General features: G+C 43.0%; 1 protein-coding gene across 1 annotated transcript; it reads left to right on the top strand.

Annotated features, from left to right (window-relative positions):
- The first annotated feature begins 7574 nt into the window (after positions 1 to 7574).
- Positions 7575 to 15524, top strand: RSPH3 (radial spoke head 3). The gene is made up of 8 exons (XM_032684098.1): positions 7575 to 7771; positions 7947 to 8034; positions 9335 to 9476; positions 10062 to 10207; positions 10774 to 10977; positions 11976 to 12138; positions 13191 to 13277; positions 15123 to 15524. The coding sequence occupies exons 1-8, from the start codon at positions 7650 to 7652 to the stop codon at positions 15383 to 15385; spliced, it is 1215 nt and encodes a 404-aa protein (XP_032539989.1). The 5' UTR covers positions 7575 to 7649; the 3' UTR covers positions 15386 to 15524.
- Positions 15525 to 17646: the final 2122 nt, after the last annotated feature.

The following is a 17646-nucleotide window of genomic DNA, read 5'->3' on the forward strand; positions in this document are numbered from 1 at the left end:
ACTTGTTTCTGAGAACTGTGAAAACTAAAGAGACAATGAATCCTTCACACCTCAGGAAGAACAATTTCTGGTCACCTAGGAATGATGGACCATGCTACCACCATGATACTACCATGGTCACTTCCTTTGATAACTGCTACAACATAACCCAAGAAAGCCCTTCACTGGACATTGTCACAGAACAGAATCGCTACTCAACATAAAATCTTTCTTCTGTATTTTCCTCCCATGATTGCTACCTGGGTACCCCAGGCAACACAGATTGCTGGTACGAACCCACTGTAAAAGTATATAACAAACACAATCACACCAACTTTATACTAACTAGTAGCTTGGAGCATAACTGTCCACACTTTGTATTTGGCATTGGTTACCCAGAACTCTGTTCTTTTGGGGATTGAAACACTGTCTAGAATGTGACTGTGGTCAATTCCAACACTTAATATAAAGCCAAGAACTTGGGAGGTTTTTTATAATGGGATTGTGTCTCTTCAGCCTTTTGCTTGGAACTAGATCTCTATTTTCTTGTAGCATTAATGACAAAATATATGGTCTTGGGATACTGCTTGGAGTGTATATACTTTAATGTTAAAAGCTAATAGTAAAATTACTGCCTCATAAGTCAGTTACATATTGTACAGAGTTTCACACAGACGATTTTTACCACAATGTTCCCTCTTATAATATTGCTATCAAATGTCTCCAATTACAACAGGAAGAAGTATCACAGCTGACAAAAATCCCATCTGTGTTATTTTTAGTCTGGGAATAGGAGCTCTTATTTCTTTACTGCCTGTTCTGGTTTTGGTGCTGATAAATCACCGGAGACCAGGTGGTTTGCTGCAGCACCACACCAGCATTGCTTATTCCCAGGTTGACTCATTCCTTGTTCATAAACTGCAATTGACAACTGCAACTTTCCATCACAACAGGCAGGTCTCTTAAGCTGGAGAACAGCATTTTGTGCCACAGCAAGGCCAAGAGATTGCAGCACTTGGCTGTCACTTGGCTCTGAACAAATAAAAACATGCTGCTACTCTGCTTGCATGAGTCAGTGTGGCTCTCGTGTTTCCACGAGGACAATTTCTGACTACAGGAAAAGGAAACCCATCTTGGTTAAGCACTCTGGTTACATTTTTCTCTGAATTTTGTTAGCAGTCAGTCCTTATCACCTGTGCCATCAGAAGAGAGTAAAAACTTCAGAGGAGCTTCTGAAGGCTAAAAATTCTGAAGATGGAGCAATTTTTATTTAAAAAATCTGACAATGACAGAGAGAAAGATCCATGGGAAAAGGGCAACCACTGTTGGAGAAGTGATATAGTCCTCATATTGTCAGCCGACTATCATATCCATAGCTGCCTGCAAGTCTCTGTGGATGCTAGGTGAACAATGGCTTTTTCTGCTTCTCTGTTACTCAGAAATGCTAAATATCTAGTAACATTTTTCTATAAATACATAACTTTTATTGTTTTAAATCAGTCTTTTCCATTCGCAATGATAAATACATTAATTTAAATCTCACCTCTGAGCGAAGCCCATTCCAAATTCTACATGTTCTTCTGCAATGGGAGAGGAAACCACAGATTATTTTCTGTTTCTAACCTGAGGTGTCAGCATATAAGTCTGAACAAATTGTTCATAAATTCCAAACATGGTTGACTCCGTTGAGCTCTGCTTCCTCTGCAAGGTAATAATATGAAAAGGTTTCTATGAAGGGTTTCACACTTTCTAAACAAAACATGCTCTTTAGCCAACAATCTATTTACGGAACTGATCCAACGGCTGCTTGACACTCTTCCTTCCTACAACCCACAAACCTCCTACCAACTTCCTCAACAGATGCTACAGTCCAAATTCAAACCCCGCACCTTCAATATCCCACAGGTCATGCCGAAAATCATAAAACCATATTTTAAAAAAAATTTAAGGCCAAATCCAGGCAGATTCCAAGACAGATGATTAGAGAAGATGCTCTTATCATACAGATTGGAGATTTTTCTGGTTTTCTGAATGCTTGCTGCACAGTCTTGGGTCTTGCAATTTTTTCTCCATAACAAAGCTGTGACTTCACACAGCAAGTGCACCTGTGCAACTGTGCCTGCAATTCACCAACCAGACTTCTTCAGCACAACTGGCGGCTAGGTGAGATAGTAACCACAGTATCATGCAAGAACTTCACAGAGCACTGTACTCTGAGGAGTACACAAAGTTACATGACACAATACAGAGATGCACACACACCTTAAAAGCTACAAACACCAGAAGACATGGCATTTGAGAACTCCTTGGGTGTGTGAAAGAGCAGAGCAGCCACCAGTTCTCTGTAGGTGATCAAGGGAGGATGATCTCGAGATGAAGATCAGAGACTTGTAGTTCAACATGCTCAACATCAGGGTCTGCTTTTTCCAAAAGGCCTCCTGCCCAGTGCAGGTTTTGGACTGTGCAGTTTACCTCCAATAAAGCAAATACTTTACTGCTCTATCTCCCAGAAATGTAATAAAGGGCAATTTGTATCAAGATGGACTAACACCAGGACTACAGTGAAGGGGCAACAGAAGCAGATGAGTCTTGTTTTTTACTCTGCAAGTTTAGTGCAGTTGAACAACTGCCCTCAATACGTGGAGATGGAAAATAAGGCAGATCTTCCTAGGGCAAAAAAAGACAGTGGGAGAGACCTGTTCAAGACAGGGAGAGGTAAGAAGGGGCTGGAGAGGTATAGCAGCACACAGTCTATTTGAGCTTATATAGGAAGGTCACCAATAATTGATTTTCCATTTGACAGCGTAATGTATGATAATTTAAAATTAAGTGTGCATTGCTCCACCCCTCAATAATTCTTTCTAGTTACTGTCTCGGAAGTCCCATGGTGGCATAGGGCAAGAATACAAACCCCGCAAGAAGGTTTGTCCTGCTGAAAAACAAAGCTTGTGGGGAACATGGAGGGAAGGGAACCTAGGGAAAATGTTACTGAGACTCAGAGGTGAAGTGGTAGAGGGAAGCAGGACTGTAAATTTTGTCTGGAAACCATAAATAATAAAATCTAGTTTTTAACTAGTGCTGGAGAAATTAAGGTCTTCAAAACTGAAACCTCCCAGTCCTGCCCAACCACAAAAACTTAGAACTGGGGTTAGGAGGAAGCTGTGCTTCTACAGAGAAAATGAGGTTTAATAATTTTGGGTTGAAGATATGAGTGATAGAATCTGCATCTTTTTCTATTCACAATTACATATGAAGATTAACAAATCTTAAAAAATACTGATGTCACCAGCAGGACTCAGGTTTAGCTCTGGTATTTATTTTTCCTTCTGTGTCTCTCCCCTGTCTAAACTCTCAGGCTGGTCCACTGTACTTTTTAAACCTAAGTATCTCACTATTAGGCCCAGGCCTATACGCAGGCAGCATCTGTTTATCTCAGATGCACTGAGCCCAGTGCTTACAAACAGCAGCAAAGACACCATCTGCGGGCTGGCAGACACCAGTGATACAATACTGACACAGGATTGCTGATTTTCTTTGGTCACATCACTGCAGCAAGTTAAAAGTAGGTTTCAGGGCACTTCTATTAATTGTTCTCCAACCGCATCAGGGCAAATAGTATATATGCACCTCCCTTGGGCTCTGTAATTCTTTCATCTTTGCAGTTACACTGATGGCTCTCCATGTTAGTACTGTGGGTTTTGTATTTCTGTCAGACATCTCAGAGCACTGATTAACAGCAGCTTGATGCTTTCTGGGATTTTCAAGGCTACTCTGTGCATTTCCATCCCTGGAGATTTTCAAAACCTGGCAGGAGAAGGCCCTGACCAATCTGATCTATCTTTGCATTTCTACCAACTTAGGCAAGGAGGCTATACTAGAGACCTCTAGAGTCCCTTTCAGTCTAAACTGCTCTGCGATTCTTTGATATCTTCTCAAAAGCCATGGCATTTTCACTTCCAGTAGAGTTACTTCCGAAGTGAGAGATCCATTTCTTAATGTGCAGGCCCAAAGGGGTAAGAACTGCAGCTTAAAATTCCCTCTCAGGATCATGGGGAATCAAATGTAACCCAAAAGTCATGTATCGTGTATGGCCAGTCTTTGCGAACGAAGATTTGGGAAAGGTCTTTACCCTTCGAGCCTGCGCAGTGGATTTTTTAGGTGAGACACAGTGTGCGCTGAGCTGAGCCCACCCTTTAATCCTAAGGTTCATCTGCCAGGGCCGAGCAAGTGAGGTCCTCAGGACGCAGGTTTGTTTAGAGTGACCTTCTCTTAGATGGATGGCCTTACAGGGCTGACGAGCTCCATCTGCCCAGGGGGAGTTTCCCTAACCGGGAATCGAACCTGGGCCACAGCGGTGAGAGTGCTGCATCCTAACCACTAGACCACCAGGGGTCCCCCAAATGTCAGATAATTACATAACATTACATCATGAAAGCATTCCAATATTTTTAAAAGCAACCATGGTTCTCTTCCAAAGAGAGGACAACGTTCTGAGAAGGCATTATGCCCCTCCATGTCCTTCCTTGACATCTAAGCATTGTCTGTATCCATAAACCTCCTTCCTTTCTTAATTAAGCAATGTTGCAGAAAGTTAAGATGTTGAAAACTGGACACAGCAAGTCTGCTCAGCATCATACTGTGCAATGCACTGTGGTACCAGGTCTCCCAAGCTCGCAACATCCAAGCTAGTGTCCTAGGAAGACCCAGGCTTAGCACTGTAGACCCCTTATATTGTATTTCAAGGTGTCATTCATTAGTTACAGAATCCATCCCAAGTACTGCAGGAAATAGTGGATGCACATCTTCTGTTACTACACACTGACAACTTCACATTTGCTTTACTGTGACTAAACTTGTTTCATATCCAAAAAAAGAAAGCCAAAGGCATGCCATAAGGCATGGTACAATGCCAGGAAATTCTCATGAAAACAAACATATAAAAAAATAAGTTCTGGCTCCAAGACATTCTAACAGACCCACAGCAAACCTAGAAGGAGATAAAACCCTTATCTGAAGCTTTCAAGTCAGTTGAAGGCACCTCAAAAGACCTTTCTTAGCTGCCATATGGGAGATGGACTGATTCATCCCTTTCTAGGCAGGCCCACTTCCCAAGGAGTACCTCCTGCACTGCTACCTGTGCAGGTCCAAGTCAATCCTCCAAAGAATATGTGAAACAGCCATTGTGACTGTAAGATCCCGAGAACAGCTAAGGGTACTAACGGCAGCCTGGACATCTGATTACAATCATCATGTTTTTGGCTCTTCCTGAACTCAGTCTTGTGATGACACGAAATGTTCCAGAACTCACTAGGTATTTCTAGGAAAAAAACAACATTAAAGGGGGCAAGAGAGAAGAGATGAGGCTTTGTCACTTATAAAGCTCTGCTAACCTGCAAGTCAGAGACCTTTGTCCCTCCAAAACGATACAATGCTTTTGCACTAGACTGGTAACTGAGGAGTTAGCAGTGTTTCACAGATGTGAGGAAGAGAGTTGCTGCCATTCAACCAGTGCACTTATTAGGTGGATTAGAAATTCACCCAAAAGGTGAGGTACCAGGCTGGGGCCAGCTTAACAACATGAACTTGTGGGCAATAGGTAACAGTCAGCACCGCAGGAATCCTTGCTCCACTGGTCCTTACTCCTCCTGGTTACGGGCCCTCTTCGCTTTGTCTCCCTACCCAGTCCATTCCAGCCAAATTTCTTGGTTTGTTCAGCAAGCACACTCCATTCCTTATCGGATCTGTATAGATGGGTGTTTTTTATGGCTATGCTGCAGCTGTTTTGCATTGGAACAGAAACACCAAATCCCTAAAAATCCTGGAAAGGTCTACCCAGATTTCAAGTCCCCAGTCTAAAAGCAGTATAGTTAGCTGTACAGCCAAACTCAAGGAAATATGAGTCAGGTCTCCAAAATCAAAGGGTTGCATTGGTTCTGGCCAAATTCAAGGGCCACAGTTCTCTGGCTTGGCTCAACTGAGATGCTTATCATTAACTTTGCTTGCCCAGACACAAACAAATATTGAAGGACTGCTCTCCCCTCTTATCCCAGTGATACTTGAACAGTACTCCTGCAGGCCGATATCCTTCTGTCCTACCACCCAGCTAACAAGAGTCTAGTCAACACAACTCCCATTCCTGTACTGACTCTGCAAGCTGCCCATTATGAATTACAGAAACATTCCTTCTTTTCCTTTGCCTCCCACACTTGGCTTTTTTTGGTAGGGTTGTTTTTTTTGGTTTAGGGTGGAGATTTTTTTAACTTGTTTTTTTAAAAAGTTTCTCCTGTTTTACAGCTTCTTTCATGCCTTTCAGGCCCCCTATGAAGTACACTCTGCTATTTGCAATTCTCTTGTTTGTGACTGTCTGCTCGCGGCTGTGGTGGAACACAGACATCTGCAGCACTAACATAACTGAGATGAAATAAACAGAATTTCACACGAGAATTACATTTAAACCAAAGGTTTCAGAAACAAAAGTCACGGGCTATTTTATATACTCTGTCTTGCTAAAGCGATCAAGGCATATCACTAACCACAAAGGTTAAAAAAGAAGGCTATCACTTTATCAGTAACTCTTCATTGCTTTTACGTTTCTCTTAAAGGAAAATTTTCACATAATCTGAAAATACGTCCTCATGATTTGCCCTGACAAGGAGTGCAGCTCACCATGGATGGGATGGCATACTGAGGACGCACCTCACACTCCTATCTCCCATCATACAACACCTTTACAGTATCCAAATCCCCCGCTTGTGTGGAAAACACAAAATTTGGAGTGCAGCTGTTCGAGCCGGTACTTTTCCGACATCAGTACCTAAGCCACCAGTACGCCATCCAACAGGCTTTAGCGACCCCCCAGCCAATCTTTGCACCCCAATGCCACTGCAGATCAAGTTAAGTCACCGCCAGTTTCCCTGGAAAGCTCCGAGTCCCTGAGGAGCTTGTCCAGCGACACCAGCACGACGGTGACACCTCGCGGTTCAAATCCCTCATTACCTCGGCCAGGGGAGGCCCCGCAGCGCTGGGGCCCTTTATGGGTTACGGTGGTGTTTTCCCTGTGCCTGGTGGGCCGGCACGTCCTCCTTAATCCTCCTGAGGGTTTGGTTCTTCCTGGCAGGAACACGCCCGTGAGAGGGGACGGCACGAACCGCCGCCCGCCGGAGCCACACCCGCGCACAGCAAAGGGTGACTTAATTGCGGCCTTCCAGTTCCTGCAGGGACAGCTGGAGAGGGGCTTTTTACAAGCGCATGTAGTGACAGGGCAAGGGGGAACGGCTTCAAAATGAGAGTAGGTTTAGGTTAGTTGGAAGAAATGGCTTGCTGCGAGGGTGGTGAGGCACTGGAACAGGTTGCCCAGAGAAGCTGTAGATGCCCCAGCCCTGGAAGTGTTCAAGGCTAAGCTGGATGGGGCTCTAAGCAACCTGGTCTAGTGGAAGGTGTCCCTGCCCATGGCGGGGGGATGGAACTGGACCATCTTTAAAGTCCCTTCCAACCCAAGCCGTTCTGTGGGTCTATGAACGGCCCCGCCGCCGCCTGCCCCGCGCATGCGCCGCGCGTTGCCCAGGAGACGGACGCCGTTACAGCTCCCTCGCGGCCCGCCCCGCCCCGCCCCGATCCGAGCGGCGCTCCATCGCCCCGCACCGCCCGACGGCTGCCGGACAGAGCCCACCATGCTGCCCGCCCGACCGTCGGAGCTGACAGTGGCCCCCGCGCTGCCCTACAGCTACAGCAGCCAGCCCCGCTCCCTGCTCGCCCGCCCCAAGTACCGAGCGCCACCCGACGCCGCCGAGCCGTGAGTGCCGCTGCCCCCGCGCCCTCCGCGCCTTTCCTTTCATCCCGGCTCCCTCGCCGCCCTTCCCAGGGAGCCCTTCTTCCCGTGTCTCGGGGGGAGCTGCCCGCTGCGGCCGGTCGGAGCCGCTCCGGGGGGTGTGCGGTGCTGCAGCCGGCGCTGTCTGTGCTGCTCGCAGGGAGAAGCAGCCGGTGTGCTACGGCAACATCATGCGAGACCCCAGAGTGGCGCGGGGACCCGCTTTAGCCATTCGCCTCCTGCCGCAGGTATGTGTTTCTGGTTTTTTGTTTTGTTTTGGTTTGGGTTTTTTTTTGGGTTTTTTTTTTGTTTTGGTTTGGTTTGGGTTTTTTTTTTTTTAATGTGGATCATGCTACAGCTTTGTTGGAAAGTCATAGGTAGGCCAGGAAAGCTGTTCTTCATTTATAATTTTAACTACCGAAGCTGTAATTTTACTTAAAATGTTTCACATAGTCACAGTTAAGCTAGAGTGTGTCTGTTTCCAGCTCTTCTTTAAAGCACTTAGTTTCACATGAACTTCTGTAGTTCCCATTTATTGTTTTCCTCATATTAAGTACGTGATTCCTTTTTTTGCCTCTCCATTTCTTTCTAGGATCATCTGTAATGATCCTAAGTACAAGTCATCACTGCATAATCTGTGATCATATGCAAGGTGTCATCAGGGAGAATTGCAGCTCCTGGGAAATTGAGTCTTGGGGTAGACTTTGGCTTATCCTAGCATAGAAGCAGAGCTAAATGGTCCAGCAGTATGCAAAAACTACTTGTGAGGAGGCAAAAGTATTTTGTTTACCCTGATGTAGTAGTAAGTCATAGAACCTTAGAATGGTTTGGGTTGGAAGGGACCTTAAAGATCATCTGGTTCCAACTCCCTGCCATGGGCAGGGAGATCTTCCACTGGTTCAGTTTTCTCAGAACCCTATCCAAATGTAATACTTTATTTTCAGAGAATATTTCAACATAGATGATTTGATCATATACAAATTTAAAGCAGTCTGTATTTTTAAAAGCTACTTCATGTAAATAACTTGTGTTGTTCAGTATCTGTTTCTTAGAGTGAATTTCACGAAGTTTTTGTTTAAGAAGTTCAAAACTGATGTTCATTTCAATCCATAAGCAGAGTACTGAATTTAAAAGGTAGTACGAGTTTCTTTTGTTTCATCAGCAGTAATTGGTCCTGTAATTTTTATCTGGCAAATAGTTGTGTTCATAATATGATAACTGGACTTAAGTCCATTTGACGTCTCAAAATTTGAAAACTCACTTGTCAGAAAAAACATATCATATTCACTTTCAAATAACAAATGGATGCTCTTACTGTGAGACGCCATTAGTATGTGCCTGTAGGCAGCTAGCCTATGTTATTAGTTTCATGCCCTACAGTCTTTAAGTCAACCAAAAATTTAGAGTCAGGATCCAGAAAAGTAAATCCAAAATGCTAGATTGCTGGCAGTCAAATCAAACAGCAATCTTCAGTTTCCTGTAGAAAGAATGAAATATCATTTTCAAGTACACAGTTTTGTGGTTTTTTCCTTCCTCGCTCCTGCTCAGAGTACCCAGCCCAATTCCCCTGAGGTTCAAAAGCAGAAGGGTGCACAGAAAAGAGCACTGGCAAAAAAGCGTGCAAAAGAGCCAGTTCGACCAGGAACACCAGAGCCTGTGGAAGGCAGAGAGCATGTTTATGTGCAGACAGGTAAAAGGCTTTTTTGGTTTTTTTTATATGCATCTGCAAATAAGGCTTGCTGATCTATATTCACTTGCTAAACTGATGATGAAGTTGGTAGAATCACACAGGGATAAGCTTAAAATCATAGAATGCTAGAATCAGAGGTTCTATAATCCTTTCCATTATAACCCCTTATAAACTTGTCTAATTAGTGACATTTTCCCAGAAGGTCTGTTTTGCAGTTTTCAGTGTACGTTCTTGAACACTAGTCAAGACTTCTTCATTTATTCTTTCCTTTTCCAGGATCATCAGAGAAGTTTCATATATGCTTAAAATTGAGAGGTTTAAAAAATTTTGCTTCAAGTGAACTACCCTTTTTGGGAATCACTTCCATGAATTGCACCTGACATTACAGGGAGCATAGCATCAGATGGCCTATGCAGCAAACTGATCTATGTTTTAAGTTGAGCTGCCTTTTTTTTTTTTTAACTTTATATAAGGTATTTTATTTGACTCTTTGGATATAATTCACAGTGTATAGTCATCAAAAATAGTTTAGAGTTAAAATAAAAAGAATCCAGCTTTGAGTATTCAATGTGCTTTTGTTTCTAGAACTGTATCTGGAAGAGATTTGTGATCGTATACTAGAGGTTGATGGAGAGTGTCAAACAGATGAATTTTTGGACAGACCACCTACTCCACTCTTCATACCAGCCAAAACGGGAAAAGATATAGCCACGCAAATAGAAGAAGGAGAGGTATGAAGCAAAGTCAGTCCACAAAGTGCTGTTGAAGTATGTCTCCCATGCAAAACACATTTCTGATGCAAAATTGAAGTAGAAACAGAAAGGAACTAATCCTCACAGAACATGCAAAAAAAAAACAAAACCAAAAACCAAAACCCAACCTAACTCTCCAATGTCTACTTTGAGGTTAGGTGCAAAATTAAGAAAGATACTTCTCCATATGCACTGGTTCTGCTGCTTTCAGCTAAGAATTACAGTGCTGAGAAATGCGCTCTTCTGTAAAACGCGTCCAGCTCAAGAACAGGTTGGGAACATAGAAACAGGGTCAGCTTGTCCCTGGCAGTCCCAACAGTGGCTGTGGTAGGGTGTGTGTATCTCACTCCAGCCCACTCATCACTTACCTCCCAGCTGCACTCATGCTTCTTTCTGCCTCAGCTGACACTGGCCCCACCTGCGCTTCTCTGGCCTGCCTTCAGCACAAGGTCTTTGTTCAGCCTCCTGTTCTCCTTGCCAATACTTGTTAAGAGCAGTTGTGATCAAGGGACATTTATCTCTGTTTCCGTGATTCTTATCCTCAGTTGTTTGACTTTGACATTGAAGTTAAGCCAATCCTGGAAGTGCTGATCGGGAAAACAGTTGAGCAGGCTTTGCTGGAAGTCATGGAGGAAGAAGAGCTGGCCCAGCTGCGGGCACATCAGCGTGCCTTTATAGAGCTGCGTAACGCAGAGTTTGCTGAATTACAGCGCCTGGAAGAGCAGGACAGGCGAATCAGAGAGGAGAAGGTAGGACTTTCCTGCCTAAGAGCAAAACAGTCTGAATGCTCATCAGAAGGGAGAAAAATACTTCCAGTACTGAATGACAAGCTGTGAGATAAGCCGGATATATCCCAAAGAGCACTGTTAACTTTGATATTCCTCCTAGTATTTTGGTGAGCTGCGCTCTGCCATGTGCTCTCATACACCACCATCATACTGTTGTGTTTATTTGGAGCAGTCACGCTTGAGTGACCTGGTATCATCTGATCAAGAGACCAGACCGACAGCTTTTTATTCCTGGTGCAGCTGTTTCTTAAACCTTTTCATTACAGTAACTGCTAAGAGTGCTCGAAAGTAAGAGAGACACCTAGACTTTCACACCCAATGCATGCACTACTCTGTGTGCACACATACATCTCTAGATCTCCAAGTATTATGCTATATTATTAATATTTAGTAAATAGGAATAAACAGAAAAGGCAAGTCTTACTCACTATTCATCAGCCTTGTATAATTGGGGTTTTTAATGTTTTCCTGGACCAATTTGAGTTTTAATCTTTTTAATCATCAAATAGGATAGAATATTGGAAAGATGAAAAGTTCAGGAAACGCTATCCAACTTCATCTCATTCTAAGGCCAATGATCAGCTTGATCTGCAATAATAAAGCAAGAAGGCATGAGATCAGTGTATACTAAGGCATCAGAGAAGGGTTTCATTTGGCCAGCTGTGAGGCCCTTATTTTACAGACTTCCCAAAATCAGAAGAGGTGGACCGCAGAACACAGAAATGTAATTTTTGGGCATTTTAATAGATTGAGTACAAGCTTGCTTTGAAGCACTCTTTCATATGAGGAGTTTTTGTGAAGGGCAGAGGCTGCAAATACCAGGTAGAGACTATGATTATCTGCAGTTTTGATTATCTTTGCAATTTAAGAGACTCGCACTGTGATAATTCTTCAAAGTCTAGATCAAAGAAGTAACAGCTAAAGGCCTCTAAGTTTCACATGCATAATTGCCTTGACAGGAACGTCGTAGACTCGAGCACTTGGAAAAGCTGCGGAAGCAGAAAGAGACCACGGAGAAAATTGCAGCTCGGGCATTTGCTAAGCGTTACCTGGCTGACCTTATTCCCTCAGTCTTCAGCAATCTTTATGACAGTGGATTTTTTTATGACCCTATAGAAAGAGGTTTGTATTTGTTTTTTAAAAATATATGAACTAAGTAATATAAAGCTCAAAACAACCATAAAACATAGCACATTCTCCTATTATTTAGAATAATGTCATAAGACTTTATTAATTTACATTTGTGGCTGAATTCATGTTTTAACACAAACAAATATTATTGGTCATCTGTACAAGTAGTCAAGAATAAGCAAGAGCTGACAGTGTGACAGTGAAAAGATCTGCTTTGGAATTGGAGAGATATAAATGAGTGGTTTGGATTGGTACAGTAGAGAGAAAGAGAGAGAGATCCAAATTGAAGTAAATATGTTTTGATAGAACAGACAAAGAAATCAGTATATCATTCTGAGCAAGGGAGAAATTAGTCAATTAGAATTAGGCCCTGAAAATAATTTTGGACTTGTACATCAGTGATCTCCAAGCCTTTAGAATCACCAGCATTTCTTATGGGCTACCTTGCTGCACCCCACTTCACCAGGCTCCACATGGGCGCAGACCGCAGCTTGGGAACAGCTACATTCTCTCCAGAATAAGTCATGGGGTTAATGCAGAAACTGAGTGTATTTTGCAACCAGGGCAGGCTTTGGGACCACAGCATACAAAGAGTATGATTTGAGAAGTACATGGGTAAGCAAGAGCTCTTTAGTCAGAGGGAACAAATGCTTTCAGCAGACCACACGCCAAATGTCTTTGAAAGCAAGGCAGGAAATGTTATTCTCCTGACTTGTTCAGGATAGTTATGTGGATCTCACTAGAACATGATTGTATATCTCAACTGTGCTAGCCCTTCAAGGGTGCCAGACCTCTTTGAAAATCACTGCAGTTGAGAGGACTCTGGTCAGAGTCCATAATGATGAACCTCAGTAAGAGAGGCTGGAGATAAGAAACCAAACAACACTCAAGAGATTTCATCTGACTCTTACAATCAGGTGTTTTCTGGCAGGAGGGTTCATCCCTTAATCGTTGCAGCAAATAAAAAACAGCCCTCAAGTCCTGTCAGTCATCCTTAATAAAATGGCATTCTCTCTTTCTTTCTTCCTGCTAAATTCTTACAGATATTGAGACAAAATTCCTTCCGTGGCTGATGTCAGAAGTGGAAGAAACACTACAGAAGAAGGTTCTGGGGAGGACAATGCTTGACTGTAAGTTAGCAAATCCCGTAATGTAATCTGGGCTGCTTGAGATTCTTGATTGCTTTTTTCGTGGTTAGAACAAATATCACATTTACATCGTCACTGTGGATTAAGGTAGGAGGTATCATTTTAGCAAGAACTCCAAGTACCTTTGTGTTTAGGGGTTTTTTTGGTTTTTTTTTTTTTTTTTGGGTTTTTTTTTGGTTTTTTTTATTATATTAAAATGTTTTAATGTTTGGAAAACTACTACTACATACAACTAGGTAACTGATTTTCATCTGAATTAATAGGAGTGTCAGTCAAGCTGCACTGTTCACTCTCTCCTGGCTTTATACTGTTTGAGATGTGTTAATACTGGGAGATACAACATGTGTCAGGAAGAGAATGGTTAAAGAACACAATTCTTTTTTTCTGCTATAAAGCTTCTACTTCCTCTGTGTTACACAGCTATCATTGCTGTTATGTTCTCTGTAGTGTGCCTGATTATGCCAGTGGGAACAGAAAAGCCCATCCGGTGTACTGCCACATGTATACAGTGAAAGTCTCTTAATTGATTTGTGTAAGCTCCCAGCACTCCTACATGAAAGGAGGATAGTCATAGGCCATGATTGACTGAGAAGTGAGGTGACCAACATTTTTCATCAAAACAAGGGCTTACCTCCTGCTATAGTCAATAATCTTGTCCTTTTGAAATAGATTGAAATATCAGTCTTTTTTTTGGGCTAGTTCAAGCTAAGTATTTGGGTTCTTTTATTATTCGGTCTTCAGAGGCTGTAGTTGAAACACTTGAACAGTCTGAACTCTCTCTTGTGTAGAAACACAAAATTATGATGTATGTGTATCCACTGGAGTGCTCCTAGATCAAGCCACTTTTTACACTTGCATTACATCTTCCTCATTCCTATAGTTTTCCTCTTGCTGGGATTTTGAGTTTTAATTAAAATTGTGTTTGCTTCATTTGGGTTTATTTTCAGTTTAACTGGGACCCTGAATTTTATTTGTTAAGATATAGTATGATTTGGACAATTACAGCTGGTCTGTTAGGTATTTTATCCTGATATATGTGGCAGTATGTACATTCAAGGATCACTTCTTCACATAGCTCTTCAGGAGGGGAAGGAAATTTCTGTTAATAAAAAATATATTGTATGTGACTACTGAATTAAAACATCCTTAGGATAATGTTGCTGCAGGATACACTATTGATGACAATATCTATCATATTCCTGTTAAATCTGTTTAATTGTTTAACTAGATATCATAGTCTTGCTCCAGTTCTGAGATATACAGAGCATTTGGCATAGGCCAATAAGTAATGTCAGCAGCCCATTTTGCTATTTACCCTCTGTATTTCCTGACTTCTACCCAGTTACCCACTGTTGAGTAAACATCATCTCTGCAAAAGGAATATTCCCCAAATTTTGTAGAGGCAAACACAGCCTCAGCTGAGACAGTTCATGGCTTCTTTCCCCTCTTAAGCAGAAACAGGGGAAAAGTCCCTAAGGATCCATTTTTAACCTATTTGAATGAAGACTGCCCAAAACATCACCTTATGTGTAACCTGGCTAGTCCTTGTTCCTGATGGGGTGACCTGCTCTGGGAGTGAGAAGCAAATGTGAGGAAATCAACAAAAATATCCAATATTGCACTCTTTTCAAATCACAGCATTGAGTGTAAACCAATCATTTGGCTACAGCAGCAGGGATGGTTTTGTCTCACTTAAATATTCTTTCATTTTTAGTGTTACTTCAGGGTTCTTTCCCTGTTTAAGAAGTTACAGGTCAGTAATATATAAAAAATGTTAAATTATAAGGGTTTTCCTCCATGTTTGTTAATGGTGGCTTTCTGTTTCAGCCTTGATTCGTACAGTGGTTGAAAAACGCTTAGATGCATTTAGCTGTCCCCCTCTGCCTGATCAGACGGAAGCACCTGCTGAAGAGCCCAGGCCACCAGATGCAGCACCCCAGGTCTCTGGTGAGGCAGATGCTGCTGACCAACCAGTCACAGAGAAAGAAGAGACTGGCCAACCTGTTGCTGAGGAACGGCCTTCAGATCCCATCTCTTCCCAGCTGGAAGAATCAGATGAAGCAGGAACACAGGATTTGGAAACTGAGTAACAGGCAAGTCATCAAGTAAAAGGAGATGAATGGCTCAGAAAGAAGAAATTAATTCCTCTCTATTTACAAGTATTGTGCCGTACCCATGCTGAAAGAGGAACCTAAGCAACAGTAAAAGCATTAAAACATGTTTTCCATATGTGGCATTGTTGATTACAGGCTGTAAAAATTGAGATAAGTTACTAGTGCAACGAATGGCAGGGAAATACTATCCCCTTCTACACAATCCAATCCATCAAAAAAATGTGAGATTTACTGTTGAAAAATACTGCTGTCCCACACCCTGTGCTTGAAGGACATTGAGAGCATCATAATAAACTTTGCAAGTGCTTTGATAATGTTCTTGGAACAAAATTTCCTTACTTTCCCTATTTTGAAAGGTTGCTACTACAGCAATTAGATAAATTGCTTTTCAGTCATATTAGTCTTTCCTCACAAACTTGAATGGGCATCTCAGCAGGTAATAGAGCAAAAGCAGTTGTCCTTCAAGCTTTTCAAGTTCAAAGAGTTCCACTAGGAACTTCTGCCAGTGCAAAATCCTCATTAAGTCCCTGACTCCTGGAACCCAGGTGAGGGGCTGGAGCCACATGCTAAGTCCAGTCTCGGTTTTCTTTGTAATCGTCCTTTCCTGATGGTTTACTGGAAATGGTACCAGACATGACTGACAGAATGTGCCTGCACTTCCTAAAGTATCTGTCAGTTCACAGGCCAACTCCTCAAGTAGGACAGTCCCCCTCACAAAAGTACATCTGTGCTACATTGCAGCAACACCGTTTCCTTGCTGGGTCAGTGTCCCCAGCAGGAGCTGTCCTCGGCAGGCAGGTAAGGCCGAAGGGTGGCCAGCTCTGCACCCAGAATGGCACGGGGGGCGGGGCACGGGGGTCTGCAGCTCCTGGGTGTGCGTGTGCTGCACGCACAGGGGAAACCGAGAGAAGAGAGAGGGAGCTGTCGCTGCAGGCACTAGAGGGCAGAACAGCCCACAGCAATCGGGCTGTAGAAACGGGTAGAAAGACACTACTGATATCACCTATTGCACAGTGCACACTCTGCACTAGTGACACTCTTCTGGACTTCCCTCCTCTGCTAAACCCCAAAGGCATCGGCCTTTTGCAAAATCCACTCATTTATAACATGAGGAGCCAACACTTGAGCCACCCAATGAAGTCTACTCTAGATCATAGAATCATTTGGGTTGGAAAGGGCCTTAAAGATCATCTAATCCAACAACCGGCCCTGCCATAGGCAGGGACATCTTTCACTAGATCAGATTGCTCAAAGACTCATCCAGCCTTGCCTTGAACACTTCTCTGAGTATTGTGGGTTTCAGGGCCTTTTAACTGCAGCTGCTCAGTTTTCTATGCCATGTCTGAGCCCTACAGTTGATCTGAACCCTTTCAAAAAGTTCAGCAGAGCTGTTTCAGTCTGTCCTCTGAATGAGATTGAAGGAAAAGTACATTTCCCTGCCTATATTCAGCCATCTTTTCAGACAATAAGCAACTAGATAAGCAACTCTTAACACATCTGGGTGCTGGACCCAGAATGCAGACTTCTGAGTGCTTTCTCCCAGAAACCAGACATGAAGTTCATGGCCTTGCGCTGTGTCCAAAGGACCACTTGTAGCAGAGGAGTTGAGGTGGTACCTCTTCTGGTCATGCCCAGGCTGGGTGCCTGTCAGTAAATGCCTCAAACAGAAGTGTGTGCGCTTCCTATCTTTGTGTGTTTTATTAAAAGCAGCTGGTTACTATATGGCTGTATCCATGTGATTTGCATCTATTGATTTCTCTGCGAAAAGCCAAAGCATTACTTCAACAACCAGCGCGGCAGTTTAGCTCCTTCTTTACTTCAACATCCACTTGGGAAGTCATTGAGACTTACTGCCTGACCCTCATTCAGTTTGGGAATCTTTTTGATACTGACGGACCACATTGGGACCATTGGACTCTCCACATTTCTCCACTGCACAATGACAGACTGAGAGCTTTCTGGTGAGAGTAAAGTTGACAACAAGTTTGCTGCTGGCCGAAATGATGGGTTTCAAAATGCTGCAAAGAGCACAAAAAAAAGAATACATCTATGAAAGTGTTTGTTTGCTTGCTTATAAGCATGTGTTAAACATGAACCTTACTTTATCCATTTTTAATGTCTACACTCTCAGGAGCCTGAGGAAGCTATATTACCAACAGAAATACACAGCAACAGCGCAGTGGTGTTCACACAGCCACGGAGTCCTGTCCTGCACTCCTGCAGGAGACATCTTTAGA

Source organism: Chiroxiphia lanceolata, chromosome 3 (genome assembly GCF_009829145.1).
Source record: "Chiroxiphia lanceolata isolate bChiLan1 chromosome 3, bChiLan1.pri, whole genome shotgun sequence".
Lineage (NCBI taxonomy): Eukaryota > Metazoa > Chordata > Aves > Passeriformes > Pipridae > Chiroxiphia > Chiroxiphia lanceolata.

Bases quoted from the DNA above. Each gene is read 5' to 3' on its own strand.
- RSPH3 (XM_032684098.1), top strand. From the start codon at position 7,650: ATGCTGCCCGCCCGACCGTCGGAGCTGACAGTGGCCCCCGCGCTGCCC. The intron at 12,139-13,190 runs GTTTGTATTTGT...AAATTCTTACAG, and splicing joins TTATGACCCTATAGAAAGAG to ATATTGAGACAAAATTCCTT. The intron at 13,278-15,122 runs GTAAGTTAGCAA...TTTCTGTTTCAG, and splicing joins GGGGAGGACAATGCTTGACT to CCTTGATTCGTACAGTGGTT.